The 17,381-nt window shown below is 41.9% G+C and overlaps 1 protein-coding gene across 1 annotated transcript in view; it reads left to right on the forward strand.

Moving 5' to 3' along the window:
- Window positions 1-5,818: 5,818 nt before the first annotated feature.
- The window catches only part of LOC104527147 (CCR4-NOT transcription complex subunit 1), a gene marked incomplete at its 3' end in the record, with an annotated part of 46,161 nt that continues 34,598 nt past the window's right edge, over window positions 5,819-17,381 (forward strand). Inside the window, 9 exon segments of the mRNA XM_010170784.2 lie at window positions 5,819-6,106; window positions 10,053-10,160; window positions 11,422-11,520; window positions 12,092-12,160; window positions 12,260-12,314; window positions 12,720-12,923; window positions 14,360-14,528; window positions 16,626-16,752; window positions 17,044-17,154. Of these exon segments, the coding sequence (XP_010169086.2) occupies window positions 6,005-6,106; window positions 10,053-10,160; window positions 11,422-11,520; window positions 12,092-12,160; window positions 12,260-12,314; window positions 12,720-12,923; window positions 14,360-14,528; window positions 16,626-16,752; window positions 17,044-17,154 (1,044 nt within the window).

Consider the following 17,381-nt stretch of genomic DNA (forward strand, 5'->3'; position numbering starts at 1 on the left):
TGCGCCGCTCCCCGGCCCTCGCCGCTTCGCTGCCGTCCGATCGACAGGAGGAGCCGGGCAAACTTCGAAGGGCTTTGCCTCGGGCCGAGGAAGGCGCGAGTGTTTCCAGCCGCCGGCCGCTCTCGGTACCGGGAGGAGAGCTCCGGCTGCGCGGGGATCCTGGCCCGGTGGCCGGGAAAGGCTTCGGCTTTGAGGCTGTGTTCATTTCTCTTCCCCGTCCGCTTTACAGTGTTGATTCCGACAGACCGAGCGCTGAGGGACTGGGGAAGCGGCTGGTGCTGGGCCTACCCCTGAGCTTGGCTCCCTCTTCTCTCTAGAAGATCACATTGTTGTGATTTACCCAGAGAAAACCAGCGACCTCCAGACAGTGGGCTGTAGTAAATAATCCAGTGACAGAACTCTCCTGCAGACCACATGGAAGAAATGCTTCTCAACGCTGTCCCCCAGAACACGCTGCTCAGGAAAATGGACTCGCTTATTGCGAAACTAGAAATAGCAACAGTTGGCTGTTCTGACAGATGCTGTATTGTTAGAAATAGCTACTTTGCAGTAGTTCCCTAACTCCGAGTAGTACCGTATTCTCTTCATATACTAAGGCTAGTGGGCAGGCATAACTTAATTTCAACAAACCACAAACAATTTAGCCTGTATTTACAACAGAAGTGTGATAATACTAAAAAAAACCCCAACACTTGGTATGTGGGGAGTTTAGACTGTCTTGTTTGTGAATCCCACTTGTTGGAAGGAAGCATGACGTCTCCTCTCAGTGGAGCATTTTTTTTAAAGCAGGTAACAAAATAGGTGTGACACCTGACAAGTCATTCTTAGTGCACACAGCTTGTTTCCTGTTTCTAAGGTAACTACATTGACTAAAATTATAGTCAGGCTGAGGCCCTATGAGATGACTGTCTTATAAACAGGAAACAAGCTTAGTTGTTCATAGCCCTGTTTGTTCTTTCTAGACTCGTTACTGTCTTGGTTTTTTTCTGACCTTATGCTTTTAAATTTGCTGTTAACTGTTGATCCTATTGGCCTGGTGTCTCCAAACCAAACTGGTAGCCAGCTTGCTATCTACCTCTCTCCTCTCTAGAGAAACACCTGATCTTGTTTATCCTTCTAGCATAGTGCTCTTAGATGTTTAATTCATTTTAATTGATGCCAAAATGGCTGCTGTTGGTGTTCAGTAGAGTAAGTGGCAGAGAAACTGTGCAAACAAAACTTAGGAGGCAGTAGACAGTGGTGCTTTGTGGCCCTGTGATGGGTCATGGTTAAGTAGTGTTGGGGATACTTGTCACAGAGAGTCATGGCTGAGAACATCACTAATTTAGTCAGATTTCTGTGTTGTTCTATAACCAGCCCTACTATTATGAATACTGCAGTTCTCCTTTGCCTTTTGAAATAACACTTAACAGTTCTAGAACAGTTTTTGGATGGGAAAGCAGCACAAGGCCTAAATTTCCTTAACTTCCCTCCAGTGGAAACTTTATACTGCAGTGTTTGCCTGAAGGAAAAGTAGGAAGTGAGAGTTTCTTGGAGGTTTTTTTATAAACAATCCTGATTGAGATGTGAACATGCCCAAAGCGGCCATGTCGTGATTGCTGCGTGCCTGATCTATTTGAGGTAGATTCCAAACTGAAACTTAACTGGCCTTAATGTATGGGAACAAACATAGGTGCTTAGTTCAGCTGCTCTCTGTAAACTGAAGTTACCACGTCTAATCAGCACCGTAGCTTCTAGTTGACTGGAATTGTGTGCAGTTTTCCAGTGTGTTCAGGAAGCTTTTCTACATCTAAACAGCTAAATTTGAACTGGTCCAATTAGTCAGTAGCTTATTTTACTGTTAATGTGACTTAGACTGTCAGGTGTTACTCTCTGTAGATTTCAAAATGATGGACATCCTGAAATCTAATTTAACTATGGTGTGTTTCAAAACTGCCTTTCCACCTTGGAGCACTTCTCACTTGGGGTTTCTGAGAGGTGTGCTGCTCTTCCAGATGTTCTGATTGTGCAGGGGTTTGTTTGAGCAGTGGGTGAGAGACCGTGTTCTGAAGAGCAGGTTTAGCAGTGGCACTTTTTGCATGTTTTAGATGATGGTTTTGCCATCAATCAGTGACCATATTGCTGTGTCTGTCACTCGAGCTGTTTTGTCCTCCACGTGCAGTACATGTGGCCTAAAATCTTTTCTGCTCTTGAAACCCAGTGGGAGTAGTTACCTCTGCAAAATACTAAAAAATATCTGAAGTTCAGCTTAAAGTAATGTAGAAATTACTTTATTTGTACGGTTGTTTCCAAATTTATGGAAAACTTCAGGTTTGCCATCTTCAGCAGCAAGGTGTAGTTACTCCTAAGTGATCTGCTTGAGCTTAGTAGAGAGTTTTTGCCAAACCCAACTGCTGGTTACATGTTGGCCCTCTCTATTTTGTGATTTTTGTATTCTTGGATAAAATTTTATCTTATTTATGTTTTAATAACTCAACAGAACTCTGTTGTTGAGACGAATCTACTGAAATAGATGCCAAATGTTTGCTCATGGCCTGTTGATTTCTTTAGGAAGTGTTGAGGCTGTGTAATACTGCAGATTTCAGTGAGTATTTTCTACCTTTTAAAAAGAATCAGACATGTTGCATGATATAAAATGGCAATCTTTTAAAATTTCATGGATCCTGTGGTAGCTTAATCCATTACTGTATCATAGGAACTGTAATTGAAAGTAGCTAATTTTGTCAGCAAATTTAAGGGGTTTTTTGTTAACTCTTTCTGTCTGAGGCCTGAATTTTCTGAACCTGTAAAGGTGGCAGGTTTTCCCAATGGACTGAAAGCTTCTTGAATTGTTGAGGTCAGTGTAGGGAGATTCATTCTCACTAAGAATATATGCATCTAAAAATAAAGTCTGCTTTGCATAGTATTCATAGCTTTCTTAATCAGTGCTGTAGAAATTGAATTTTAGCCTTGCATTGAATGACCAGAGAGGTACCTGGGCACTTGTGCTTGCCGGGCAGGGCTCCCTTAATTACTCTGATTTTTATGTACTGCTGTAAGTGAGGTTGCACCATTTGAAACTCTGAAATGGTGTTAGTCTGGTGCTTGGGAGCTGTCAGGCTCTTTCTGTGTGTCAGGATATATACTGTGCAAACTGTATATTTAGAACATAAATAGGAAGCTGCTCCCTTCAGCTATTGTGTTCTGTCCTTGAGTCCTGGTGTCTGCTCAGGCTCTTGTTCTGCTTCCTTGAAAGGGAAAATCCCATTTTGACGCCAGCTTGGGTTCTCTGGTGGCACTGCCAGGTTTTACAGTCCAACTCGAGTTCCAGTACCTAAAAGCTTGATTTTTGGGGTGGAGTAGGTGCAATTTCTGTGCTGTTTGTATCCATCTGAAGAACAATACCCAGAGAAATGTGTTTTTTTTCTTCCTAGGGGCCTGAAAGGCAAACTCTGAAACTTCAGTTACTGCCTTAAAAATGACCGGGTTTGCATTTTGGTTTGTGTCCTGTTCCTGAGTTTAACCAGCCCTTGAGTTCTTTGGGCTGAAATCTGGTTCTCTGATGGGGACTGAATTCTCCTTGCTGGCTGCTTGTGGTGACTTTTGTAGGTGTAAGTACCGTGGCATGGTGGTCTGCCTGCTTGATTTTTAGCAAAAAAGTTTTTCTGACGATTTATGTTGGTCCTGTGTGTTACACCTGGCTAGTAAGAACATCATGGAAATGTTCATCACCATGCACAGTGATGCTTTCTGGATTGCTCCAAAAGAGGAATAGTTACTTTAAAAAAAACCCCAATCAGGTACTGCGCTTCGGTGAGATCTTGATAACTTTTGTGCCTATCCCCCTTCCTACAAAGCTATTTCACAGTCAGTGGGCTTTTAGACCTGTAAATAAAGATAAGATAGCTTGTCAGATGTACAAAAACCGGAAGTTTTCTGTAATTCTTTTTGCTGCAGTTCTAAACATGCTCTGAACTTCTTTCATAGCACAGCTGCCTTGTCATTGAAGAATGTTTTCAATATTACTGCTTGAGAAATTCTTTTTCACGAGGTGTAAGGGTTTCCTATGTAAGTAAGATCTTACACAGCTTCTAGGAGTGCGCAGGGTTTTCTCTGGCATAATGAAAGTCTGGAAGTTGGTTGATGATTTGACTTTCCTTACAAATATTTTACCCACATTTTTATTTAATGTAATAAACTTTTCCTAAAGAGCAGAATGACCTTCATCCCCTGCGATAGGATTTGTTGCTCCTGATGCTTTTGATGTCTGTGGAGGATGAAGAGGAGAGTAATGCAGCATCTAAGAGGAAAACTTAAACTTGTGAGTCCATCCCAGAGATGCCTTGCTGCTTCTAAGCCTGACATTATCACCTGCGTGGATTCTTTCCTGTATGGTGGGGAAAAAATGTTTTAAAGTGTAGGCGGATGTTAAATAAGCTGTAGTTCTATGTGTAAGCAAGTGAAAACCTTTGTATGAAGAGAGAGGGGAATGTGTTTTTGTAGTTCTCCCCAGCACACAGAGCCTTTCGGCTCGCCCCCGTCCTGTTCCCATTGGATTCCTGCAGCAGGATGGCCAGCGAGGAGCCGTGCTGCTGCAGGGGCTGCTTTCAGAACTGATTTGCCCTAAGCCTTCTGCGTGCCAAACAAATACATCACCTGTGTGATCCATCTCAATGATGAGGCAGAAAACGTGTACTGGTGGTTTTGGCTGTATTGCCAAAACGCTAAAGCAATAGTTTTTATTCAGAAAAAGTCATCTTCAGACTCCTGGCACGAAGCCCAGTGACCTTTGTGTTTTGATCAAGTAGAACTTCAAAACACCGACTCTCCAGCTTGATTCCACCTCTGATGAATTACAGTGCTGCTTCTCAGAGCACCTTACGGCTTCCTTTGAGACTTCCTCAGGCTGGTGGTTCTGCAGCACTTGCTTTGGGATGCAAGTTTATCACACTGGCAATCTGTAATTTAACAGATGAGATGTCAAGTGCCAAGTTCTGTGTTGTCATAGAAATTTATTAAGCTGGCAAGCTTGGCTGTTGTAGCTGACTGGAAAAGCTGTTTCAGTAGAAGCCAAACGTTGGGATTAGTTTATTGCAGTTCTTTGTGTGTGTTGCTCATTCACAATTGCTTGTTTTGGTGTGTGTGGCTGAGTGCAATATTACTTTGCTGGTAGTGAGGCAAAATATTGCAGAGATGGTTAAAAAGCACTTTAAAAACAAACAAACAAAACCAAAAACTTGAGTGATGCTTTGATTCTGACCTCTCATTGTTGCTGTGTGGTATCTTAGTTCATTATGCATTTCATTTTCTTCTTTCTCCCATTGCTGAAAGGGTAGTAGTCATTCTTCTGACAGAGCTGTTTGCTCGCTCATTCAGACTGGGAAAATGCAGAAATGAATAAATGTGGTTGGGTAGTAGGAAAACAGCTAAGCTTGTGTTGTGAAAACTTAAATAGTACTTCTTTTTCCTTGTGGACATAGTTCTGGCAAATAGCTTATGTAAGTTAGGCTATCAAACATGTCGATATTATTAATTTCTTTGTTAAACTTTTTCTTGTTTGCCAAGCTAGGTTGTAAGCAAAAGCATAAAAGAAAATGCTCCAAGGCATGATGTTGAGTTCTTCTAACTTTCTACCCTGTAGTGTTCTAGTGGAAGAAGAAAATACAGAGAAGCCACTAGCTGCTTTTGACACCATATAAACAGATTAAATATTTTTTTAATTAAAAAAAACCCCAAACAAACCAACATATTTTAAATTGAGTGGGTCCCTGGCAAGGTAACAGCAGTGCCTAGAATGTAGCTGTGAAGTTGCTACAGAACTTACATCTCGTGCAATATTGTCTTTCAGGTGCCATGTTTCAGAACAGAGGAAGACAACTGAGAAAGAAGAGCTGAAGAAAGTAACACAGAACCACATCCAGGCTAATTGGGGGGAAAAAAAAATTAACCTGTCTCTGAGGTGACTAAAGGGGAATAATGGTGATTTTGCGCCGGGCTCGGCCGCCTGCTTCCGCCCCAACCAGCAATGAATCTTGACTCGCTCTCGCTGGCCTTGTCTCAAATCAGCTACCTGGTGGACAATTTAACCAAGAAAAACTACCGAGCCAGCCAGCAGGAAATACAGCATGTAAGTAAACGAATGGTGCCACGAAGGAAATTCTGGGAAGAAGAAATGGGAGTGTCAAATGGAGTTTCTCTTTCTGTTGGAGTTGTACTCTGCAGCGCTCTCACGTGCGTTGCTGTGTGCTGTTTTCTGCGGCGTGGAGAATCACAGCTCATGTCACTGATGTTCCTGTTGTTTTCCTCTGTCAGGTGATGGAATAAGGCAGCTCAGAGCAGAGACCAGAATTAACTTTGTGGTTGAATATTAGGATTAACTGCTGCTCTTGAAGCGTGGTGTGCAAAGCTTTCCTGACTCCTCCAGGTTAAATCTTTCCACTTTTGGCCATCCCATAGGACAGTGTTTGGGACGGGGAGGAGAACGTGTACATTTACTGTTCAGAAAGTGTGGGTATGGGGTTACTTACATCTGAATGCTTTCACCTGCCTGGGATGGAAGCGTTTTGCTCCTCATCTCATTGGATGAAGTGCAGCTTGGTGGTGAAGCCAAGCTGACTTTCTTGGCCCTGGGTCTTCAGACTGCGGATTGAAACCTAAATATCTTAAGATCTGGGTAAGAATTCTGGTCTAACTGACCCTTTTAAAAATAGCTCTGACTAGCAGGGTGGACTGAAAAGCATTATCTGCAGAGGAGTGCTTAGGAGGAAGTGAATGTTACTGAGCCAGTTTTAGAAACTGGTTTAGTTCAGTTCCCAGTGGACAGCTGGGCCATTTAATTTTTTTTTTTCCTTACCCTAGTGCAGTCCTGCAGTGATTTGAATCAGATTAGGAGGCCAGAGGGCTTAAACAGAGTGTGAGCTTCTGGTGACAACTGACTTCTTTTAAAGTGCATTCATTATCTTGAGGTGAGAGGGGGTGATTTCAGCAGTATTCACTGCTTAAAGTGATCTCGTAAGCCATGGAGGTGGAACACATCTCTTTTGTAAAGGTTCCATGTTTTTGCAAGTTCAGTACTTGCAGGGGGCTCACACTGTCCCTTCGATCACTGTTGGTTTCACCAGATGATTTCTGCAGCAAGGTGTGACTGAGGTATGACTTGCAGATCTGTCATGAACACTTAGGTGAAGGATAATTAATGTTTTTTTGATTTGGGAGAAGATATGGTTGATCTGCCATTCATTTGGAACATAAATCTCTAAAACAGGGGCAGATTGTTCTTTATCCTTCACCGCAGGCCTCTTAGACTCACTGTAGTGAGAGACTGGAAACCAGTCTGTGGAAATGTCTGATTTGTGTGTCTTTGGCTATCAGACAGGTCTCGGATTTCAAGACCAAATTCGTAAAATCTCCATGATCCTTGTCTTTTTTAAATTTTTTTTTTTTTTAAGACTTCCTGGTATAACTTTATTTTTGTGGTTGCTAGCACAATTTTTCATAGAATCCCAGACTGGTTTGGGTTGGAAGGGACCTTAAAGCTCATCCAGTCCCAACCCCCCTGCCAGCAGCAGGGACACCTTCCACTAGACCAGGTTGCTCAAAGCCTCATCCAGCCTGGCCGAGAACACTTCCAGGGAGGAGCAGCCACAGCTTCTCTGGCCAACCTGGGACAGTGTCTCACCACCCTCACACCAAAGAATTTCTTCCTCAGGTCTCATCTCCATCTCCCCTCTTCCAGTTTAGAGCCATTTTCCCTTATTCTATCATTAACTGCCCTTATAGATATTTTTCCCTTAGATAGTTGAAGAGATTATATGTGTATGCTCTCTCTCTCTGTCTCACAGTGTACTGCTTGATGTAAATTTTTGGCGAAATTTGCTCAATTTTACAAAGTTTTTATCTAAGCATGTAGAGTATGTGGAAAACCATACTTAGAGTTGTTCTTGTCACAAATTACAGTTGCATTTAAATATGTCACTTGCAAGCATCAGTGTGGCAAAGCTTGAGGAACTAATTTCTGCTTACACATGCTTTCAGTAGTCATAGGTGATGCTTAAGACTGCTTTAAAAAATAGAATATATGTTTAAAAAAAAACCAAAACAACCTTTATGCATTTGTCAGAGAGACAAATTCTAAAGAATGGCTTCCTCTGAAATGAGGTTTTGTGGTCTCCTTTTCCTGCATTAATGGTAAAGAGAGCCTGACTGGAGAGGAGGGAAGGGTTTTGTGGACAGATTCATCTAGGAAAGCAAAACTTTCTGCATCTAGGAAAGCAGAGTTAGTTTTTATCTAACCCTGTGTTTGTCTAAACAAAATCCAACTTGTCTGTGTGTGATAAATCCAGATACAGGTGGGTCAAACTTGCTTCTGAATCACAGGCTGGTTGAGGTTGGAAGAGACCTCTGGAGGTCATCTGGTCCAACCTCCTGCTCCAACAGGGTCACCCAGAGCTGGTTGCCCAGGAATGTCTGGACAGCTTTTGAGTACCTCCATGGATGGAGACTCCACAACCTCTCTGGGCAGCCTGTGCCAGTGCTTGGTCATTCTCATGGTAAAAAAGTCAGTTTTCTCAGATTATTCTGTGATTGGGTCCAGTGTCTCAAAAGTGTGTGTGAAGGCTGCCAATACAAAGGATTCTTTCAGCTCTTTCTACAGGAAAACTATCAATTCTCATTCCCTGTTTCCTGGAAAAGCTTTCATGTGGATGTGGTTAGAGTTGAAAGAAGCTGCACTGAACTTGTAGCCTTCTCTTCCCCTCCTCCCCATATGTTAAATTTTAAAATTATTGACCTTGTGAAGTTCCTTTTATGGAAGGAAGCAATCTTAAATCTGATGCAGAGAGGTTGTGTGGATGGGTTTGGTATGTTTTCTACAATTTTCTTCTCTATCCATCAGTGTTGATGGATTCATCTTGGTCGTGGCACCAGATAACTCCCTAGGAGTTTGGTCCAGCTTCATGTCGATGTAAATCTACATATTTAATTGAGATTGCCTAAATAAATTGTCTGTTTTCTGAAGCCCAATTAGTAGAACTTGCTGTCAATTCAGTTTTGCTGCCTCTTGCAGCAACCTGAGCATCATGGGGGGTGGCTGCCTTTGAAGCCAGTGCTGTCAACATAACTGAAGTGGGCTGTTGGCTCTGGACTGACATCTCAGGAGCACGTCCGTTCTAACCTCTGGTCAAGACGCAGAGCTATATCCGACTTGGATGTTTCTTTCCAGCAGAACAAAACCTGGCAGCTGCTGGAATAAGCAGGCTGCGAGGAAAAGGGAAGCACAGTGTTAGGTCACGGTAGAAGAACTGAGATGAGAACAATCAGAAACGGCAGAGCCAGAGCAGACACAGCCTCAAGCGAATGATATTTGTCTTTTTGCACAAAGAAGCTACCGGCAAACAAGGATATTTATGACGGGGGAAGCAGTGGGCTTGGTGGAAGTGGTCAGAGCACAGGCAGAGCTGCTGGTTTATACTGGCACTCCTGTCTGCCCTGCAGCTGGAAAGGGGGAAACGGTGGCCAAAACTTCGCCGATAGTTTAAGGTTGGATTTGGTGTTAGCTGCTATTGTTTGGACAAAAGAAGCAAGCTAGGGGTGATTAAGTGACTTCAAGTTAATAAATTCCTACTGCGCAGAGGTGTGTGCTGTCCCGGGGCTGGACTCTTGTGGAGTTAGGCACTGTAGCTGTGGGAGGAAATGGGGAAAAGTGAGACCATGACACTGTGTGGATTCTGGGCTGCTTTGGTGGCAGAGAAGTATGAAGTCATCCTCTGGGTGACTTGAAAACCCCTTTTTACTTAGCTTTTTAAGAATCCTGCGTATGAAATGCACGGCTTCTGTGTCAATGACTTGTGTCTAGATTCTTTCTTTATCTCTTAGTTTATACTTTTCATTTGTAAATAGGGTTAATGACTTAGTTTGTAGATTGCTGATTAAAAAGGAACATTCTTACCGGTTTTATTAAAACTGTAGCTGCCTTAACCACTAGAAGTACTGCTGTATCCATGGTACTGTTCTCAGATCATGCTCTGTAATGACTGTTTACTACCAGGTTGTTTTTTGGATATTTTTATTTCCAGATTGTGAACAGGCACGGTCCCGAGGCAGACAGGCATTTACTACGCTGTCTATTCTCGCACGTGGATTTCAGTGGCGATGGTAAAAGCAGTGGCAAAGATTTCCATCAGGTACTGTTTGTGCTGAGGCATTTGCTTATTAGTTTTGGTTGTTAAAAATCTGCAGTAGGATTTGATCCATTTTAAGCACAAAGGCAGGTTAGAGGTAGTAGCTTCAAGCAAACTTCTTTTCTGGAAGTTTCCATTGCAAGCACCTTCTACCAGTCCTCCTGAAGGTGGTTCTACATCCATCATGGATCTTAAAGGTCTTGGGGGGCTCTCTGGGTCCCCCCAAACCTCGGGGGACACCCCAAACTGCTGAGACCCCCAAAATTCCAGGGAGACCCCAAGATTCCATAGGAGAACCCCAAAAAACTAAATGGGAGACCCTCAAACCATCATTTTCCCCCCAAATCTGAAGGTTCTTCTCCATCCATCATGGATCTTAAAGGTCTTGGGGGGCTCTCTGGGTCCCCCCAAACCTCGGGGGACACCCCAAACTGCTGAGACCCCCAAAATTCCAGGGAGACCCCAAGATTCCATAGGAGAACCCCAAAAAACTAAATGGGAGACCCTCAAACCATCATTTTCCCCCCAAATCTGAAGGTTCTTCTCCATCCATCATGGATCTTAAAGGTCTTGGGGGGCTCTCTGGGTCCCCCCAAACCTCGGGGGACACCCCAAACTGCTGAGACCCCCAAAATTCCAGGGAGACCCCAAGATTCCATAGGAGAACCCCAAAAAACTAAATGGGAGACCCTCAAACCATCATTTTCCCCCCAAATCTGAAGGTTCCAGTTGTCAGACACCAAATTGGTGATATCTGACTCTTACAGTCCCTTGATCTGGAAAAACAGATCGTGTTGGTACAGTTACTCTTTCTGCCACACATAGTGCTCTATTTTTAAAACCTTTCTTTGTCTTTTAAAACTTTGTCCATATCCACTAACTGGCACTTATGGTGCTGGCTTTGTCTGTTCTCAGGAGTGTTTTCGTGCTTAAGCGATTTTACCGCAGTCTTTTTAGCTCACAAACAGGATTAAAATATTCTTAGGTTGTCTCTTGCAATGTGTGAGGATACCTGCAGGAAATGCAGCACTGCACATGTGATGGAGAATGTATGATCGCTGTCTCAGTCTTAAAGAAAAACGAAACTAAACCTGAAGAAAACTTGAATGAAAAGAAACTAGTTAATTAAAGAGCATTTGGGCACTTACCAGACTTAAGCACCTTATCTTTGTTTAATTTTACTGCACACCCTGAACAGTAAAGTTTTGGTTTATTGTTCTGTTACAAAACAGCATGAGTGTTCAAGTTATCTTGTTCTTTTCAGACTCAATTTCTGATCCAGGAGTGTGCGTCGCTGATTACAAAACCAAACTTTATCTCGACGCTGTCCTACGCCATTGACAATCCCTTGCACTATCAGAAGGTTTGTGTGTTTCTTGAAGGGGATCCTTCTGTCAGAAACTGCAGTGAATTGGCCTGTAGGGAACCAGCTGGTTTTGCCTTGTGTTTTTTCCTGTTTTTTGGTTTTTTTAATAGCTAAGATTAGTTGTACTAAAGTCTTCAACAATTGAACTTGCCCAGAAGCTGCGGGTGTGGTTGTTTTTTTTTTTTTTTTAAAAAGGAGCAAGTTATTCAATCACTCAGAGTGACTGCAAACTAATTTTAAAGCTTAATCTAACATGCTAGTACTTTATGGCTTGTTTGTAGCAGCCAGAATAAAAAGAAAACATCAGTGTTCCTGTTTCTTTCAATATGAAAGTTATGATGGGGGGGGTTAATAATGAAAGAATGGGATACGTGGAAGAAACTTTTAGTTTAGATGTATCCGAAAATAGTTCCAAAGATGCTTTGTGTAGCCATAACTTTGTATGTTAACCTACGGCAGAATAGTTACTAATATTCCAGACCTGCAGATGGACTCTAGATAGCCTGCCACATAACGAATGAGACTAATCATGTAACAGTTTCCATATAACTCTTCTTACCTCTTTCAGAGTCTAAAGCCTTCACCCCATTTATTTGCCCAATTGAGTAAAGTCATCAAATTAAGTAAAGTTCAAGAGGTAGGTGAACATTTATTTCCAAAATATTTTAATATTTTTTGACTAAGCTTGTTAGAAAGGATGATGTCCCCTCACTATGATGTTTGTTCTTGTTTGTAGGTGATTTTTGGTCTCGCTTTACTGAACTCTTTCAGCTCAGATCTACGAGGTTTTGGTAAGTGAAGCTTCCAAAGTACTGCATCAGGGACACCTTTTTCATTTTTAAGCAGTGGGCTTCGTAGCTCGATAGATGTGTGTGCCTGTGAGACCTTGCAGTGGTGCTATTCCAGTCTTATGCCATTTTGAGAGGGGCAATAGATAGCAGTCGTCTTGTCTTATATGAAGTTGAAGGTCCCTTCCTGAATGACTTGCTAGATAATGAATCAAATGGACAAACTGTGATATCTTACCTTTTAGTTGTTCATTAACATTTGAATTATGAGGTATGGATTATGAGACTTCTGTTTAAATCTGTTGTGGCTTGTAAACAAACTGATTAAGAGAATAGTACCTAGTTAAAGAGAGTCTTCATATTTAAAAAGTTGCCAGTTTTGACTCTAGTCTCTTTTGTTCTCTAAAGCTGCCCAGTTTATCAAACAGAAACTCCCGGATCTTTTACGCTCTTACATTGACGCGGACGTCAGTGGAAATCAAGAAGGTGGCTTCCAAGATATTGCAATAGAGGTCCTGCACCTTCTCCTCTCCCATCTCCTTTTTGGGCAGAAGGGAGCCTTTGGGGTAGGACAGGAACAGATTGACGCTTTCCTCAAAACATTACGTAGAGGTAAGTGTGGTGCTGTCCAGGAAGCCTGACTAAATGCAGTCTTTGACATGGGTTTCTGTAACTTACTGGCTGTGCAGACTGCTGCTGAAACGCTGGGGAGTTTGGTGAGGTAGAAATCAGTGCATTCTCATAATACTAAACCGACAGAGAAATACCACTGTTCTGGCATCGGGCCACACTAACTGTTTTTGTTTCAGAGGGCAATAGTGTGGTCTTGTGTTTGGGCTTCTTGAAAAACTGTGATAAATAAGTGTTCAGTAGGGGATATTAAAGTCTGTTTGCTTGTGTGGGATGGTGTTTGTGGATTCAACTAAAGCAACTCCGCACTGTAGTTAAAAAAACTTGGAACTCCATATGGTGTGAGGAACGTATGTTACCATTTCACATAGCTGGGTTTTAAACACTGGGTTGTTCATGTTGGGTGCAGATCTATGAGGAAGCACTAGTCCTGTGAGGGAAGTGCTTTTGAATAAAATTCTGGTTCATTTCCTGGAAGCTACCATAGTCCCTGTGTGATGGCAGGGGACATTATCCATATGGTGGTCTCTTCCTTTCCACAACAATAGTGTTTGCTGTAAACCAAACAGAATAAGGAGGATTTGGACTCAAAGCTAACTGAATTTAACTCACCCCACTCCTTGGTTGTGCACAGACCTAGAGGAAGGCATCCTTTATACAAGAGCAAAATATTTATTCTATTTGTTTAAGTGTAACTTCTTTTTCATACTTACTTTAATGGCGATTAGTGTATTAGCTTCTGCAATTCCCCTCCCTTTGGTTTGGGAAACTGGGGACTCTCTATGGCCCTGAAGGGTATGGAGGCATTATGCATCTTAAAGATAATGCTCTCTCAGGAAGGCCCACCTAGGATGTCTTTGCTGCTTTCCACTGTGAGCAGAACTCCCATCCGCACCTCTGACCCTCTTTGTTACTGTGTCTTTCTTAAAACTTTACTTCCCTGAAAGGAAGAAGGGAGTATTCTCTCTTTCCATGCCCAAGTGCCTGGTTTGGATTTACCAGTCTTCCTCTAGGCTCAATAGCAGCTCCTTTGTTTCCTAATACTTCCTGATTTGGAGTAGAAGCTTTTGCTGTACTGCTGTATTGTTTCCTGCTCTGTGCTTTTTTTGGATGACTGTTGTTAGTGACAGTCTAGTTCTAAACTTAACCACCAGCACAGCTGTTAGTCTTTCTGGGCAGCAGCAGTGAACCTGTATGAACATAGTTTATTCTGCCTTCTTATTCTCTAGGAATAATCAGTGCCAGTAGAACACTGGGAGGTGGGATGAAGGAATGCTGCATGAGTGCCCTCTTCTTGATTTCTGCAGCAGCAGGGAAACTCTAGGACAGCAGTCCAGTTATTTTAAATAGTCACTTGAATACAACTGGTGTTCTGGGCTTTTTTGACACTTTTTTTTTTTTTTTACTCTTGCCTTTAGATTTTCCCCAGGAGCGTTGCCCTGTGGTGCTTGCACCACTTCTATACCCTGAAAAACGGGACATTCTAATGGACAGGATCCTGCCTGATTCTGGAGGGATTGCCAAAACCATGATGGAGAGTTCTCTGGCAGATTTTATGCAAGAAGTTGGCTATGGCTTTTGTACAAGGTTTGTAGGAAAATGTAATTTTCAAGCATCTTGGGTGGTTGTGGTTTTCATTCTTGTTTCTTGAGGCAAAAAGTAAAGAACATTTCCAGTACTAAATTAGTAGAACCTCATTAAGTATTATGAGGTCATTTGTGTTGATTCCTGTTTTATGTTTTGCTTTCCTCTAATGTGTAGAGCCTCTCTATTGAGATGGTGTAGGGTTTTGTGATGGTAAGAAGTGCTAAGTAAACGTATTCAAATTCCTTGTGAAGGTTTTATAAGAATTTGACTGTCACCCTTTTTTTAAGTAAAAAAAAAAAAAAAAGGGTGGCTTGGTAGGCATAAATTCCAATGAAATTCTACTAGATCTTTGGAAGAACTTTAATCTTGTGACAGACTCCTGTGAGCATACTGTCCAGATGAAATAGATTACAGAAGAGCTGAAGGTGATTGTCTCACTTCCAGAGCTGACCAGCAGCAGCTTTCTGTTTGTTTTGGGTTTTGATCAGTGTGGTACAGAGTATGATTGAGATTATTTGTAGCTGTAGAATCTAATTATGATAGTGAATTGCTAGAGTGTCTTGGCAGCTGCATCAGTCTTTGCTGGTTTAGGCTTATTTTGGTAAAAACACAGCTGTCTTAAACTCACACTGGGTTTGTGCGTGTATTTGTAGAAATACATTACCCACATCTTCAATAATGTTCCGTGTTCTTGCTCTCTGCCTGTAGTTTGAAGTGTTAGATGTGCAGCTCTGTTAACTTCACGTGCTGGAGCCCTGTGAAAGGGACTGGCATCCATGGAGCTGTGCAAGTTTGCAGGAGTGGTGTGAGCAGGACTAAAGATCTTTGCTTACAGCACCTTGCACAAGTGCTGCATTACATGGGCTCTTTGTTTATATACATGTGTGAGTTGGAATGGTCACTAGAAAAGTGGAGGGAGAAGCTAGATGTTAATCAGAAACTGTCTATTGAAGAGTTCATGTGAATATATTAAAGGTTTGTTTCCTGCTGTATATCAACTGTCTGCACAAATCCAGCTCAGTTTTTGAATGCAGGTTTTAAGGATTTAGTATAGTGGTAGTGATAACAGGAACCTGCAAACATGTGGCTGGTTTTGAAGAGGACCTTAATCTTAATCCTTAGTATGAACCTAACTTTTGTTTTTTTTTTTAAAGGAAGATGCACTTAAAAGCATAAGCTAAGAGAAGTAAATTATTCTGTATTTTGAGAGACAATTGACTACTTCAGGGAGGTGATCAAGTCTCAAATATTAACATAAGTTTCTGTGAAGGGGTTTCAAATATAAACATAAGTTTAAAGTGAAGTGAAGAAAGGAGATACACAATGTAAATGTGCTGGAAGAGACTGAAAATTATTTCCTTTGACATGTGCATGTTAATAAAGCCATTTTTTTAATCTATACCGATGCTGTATAAATCTTTAGCTTGTTGGCCTAGTGATGAAGTGTTCACAAAGTGAAACAAAAATTGCGAAAAAGTTTTTCATTTCTAAAATTAGCATCTTCAACATCTGCTCATTCTTTGCTCCTTTGACTCCTTCAAGGTTTTTACTTGTGACCTCTGATCGGAAACACCATGGCTTGCATCAGGCTGAAAGGCAAACCTTCACAGCTTACCTTTTGAACAGCGCACATCAGTTAGAAATGTGCATTCTCAGAGCCTTTGTTTCACTTTTCGCTGGCAGAAAACTTCAGTCTGTGAAGCTCTGTATCAAAGGTCAATACCTGGCAGTGCTTTTAACAGAAAACAGTGCTAAACCTACGCTGTGCTTTTACTTTGAGAGAGCATAGCCTGTGAAACAGCCCTCACTTAAGTAGACCTGGCTTTGAACTCAGGACATGGCACTGTATGTTTCATGGGGATAATTGCCTGGACTTTCTGCTGAATTTCTCCTCTTGCTTCTCCTAGAATTTTGTTATGGTAGATCATTTGACTAACACCTTGAGTGAATGGTTATATCTTACAGTTAGGAATTAGTTTCTTCCAATAGTCTCTGCTGTCCCAACTGTACTCACAGGCCTTACTTTGGTCTGTCTGATGTTGTGTCACGGTGAAACCTACTTTTCTATTGAGATCTCTCTGTTTTGTTGCATCCTAGTGTCGAAGAATGTCGCAACATAATCATGCAGTTTGGTGTTCGGGAGGTCACGGCTGCCCAGGTTGCCAGGGTTTTGGGGATGATGGCTCGGACTCATTCGGGGTTGACGGATGGCATTCCATTACAAGTGAGTGGCATGCTGAGGTGGGGTTTATATATATTTTAATCCTCAGAAAATGAGGAGTTAAAATGCTAGCCTCTAGTAATTTAAGAGTTACTTTTATTTTTCAACACTTCTGACTGTTCTGTAAATACCTATAATACATTCTTAAAGGAAAGATTCTCAGAAGTGTGCAACTGGTGTTGTTATTGGTCTGAACTTCAGCTTACCTTCCTAGTGCAGGGAGCTGTGTAACTGGAGGCTTTTGAGACTGCTCTATTTTTAACAAGTATTTGATTGAATATATTTAACTTGCAGTCTATTTCGGCTCCTGGCAGTGGGATTTGGAGTGACGGGAAAGATAAAAGTGATGGAGCACAAGCCCATACCTGGAATGTGGAGGTCTTGATTGATGTTCTTAAAGAGCTGGTAAGTTTTGTGAGCATCTTGGTCTTTTATGCAGAATATCTGAAAGAAACACATGTCTGTGTGAATAGAAAGCTTTTTAAGTTCCTAGCAGCCCAGATGACTTTGAATCTCTTTAATGTAATTGTGCTGCTGAACTTAAATAATTGGTGAGGTGTGTTGTTATTTTTTTTCCTCATAAGCAATGGTATTTTGAGGAATTGTGGAAGATAAAAGCTGCCTGAATGGCT

Source organism: Antrostomus carolinensis, unplaced genomic scaffold (assembly GCF_000700745.2).
Source record: "Antrostomus carolinensis isolate BGI_N321 unplaced genomic scaffold, ASM70074v2 scaffold12786, whole genome shotgun sequence".
NCBI classification, from domain to species: Eukaryota; Metazoa; Chordata; class Aves; order Caprimulgiformes; family Caprimulgidae; genus Antrostomus; species Antrostomus carolinensis.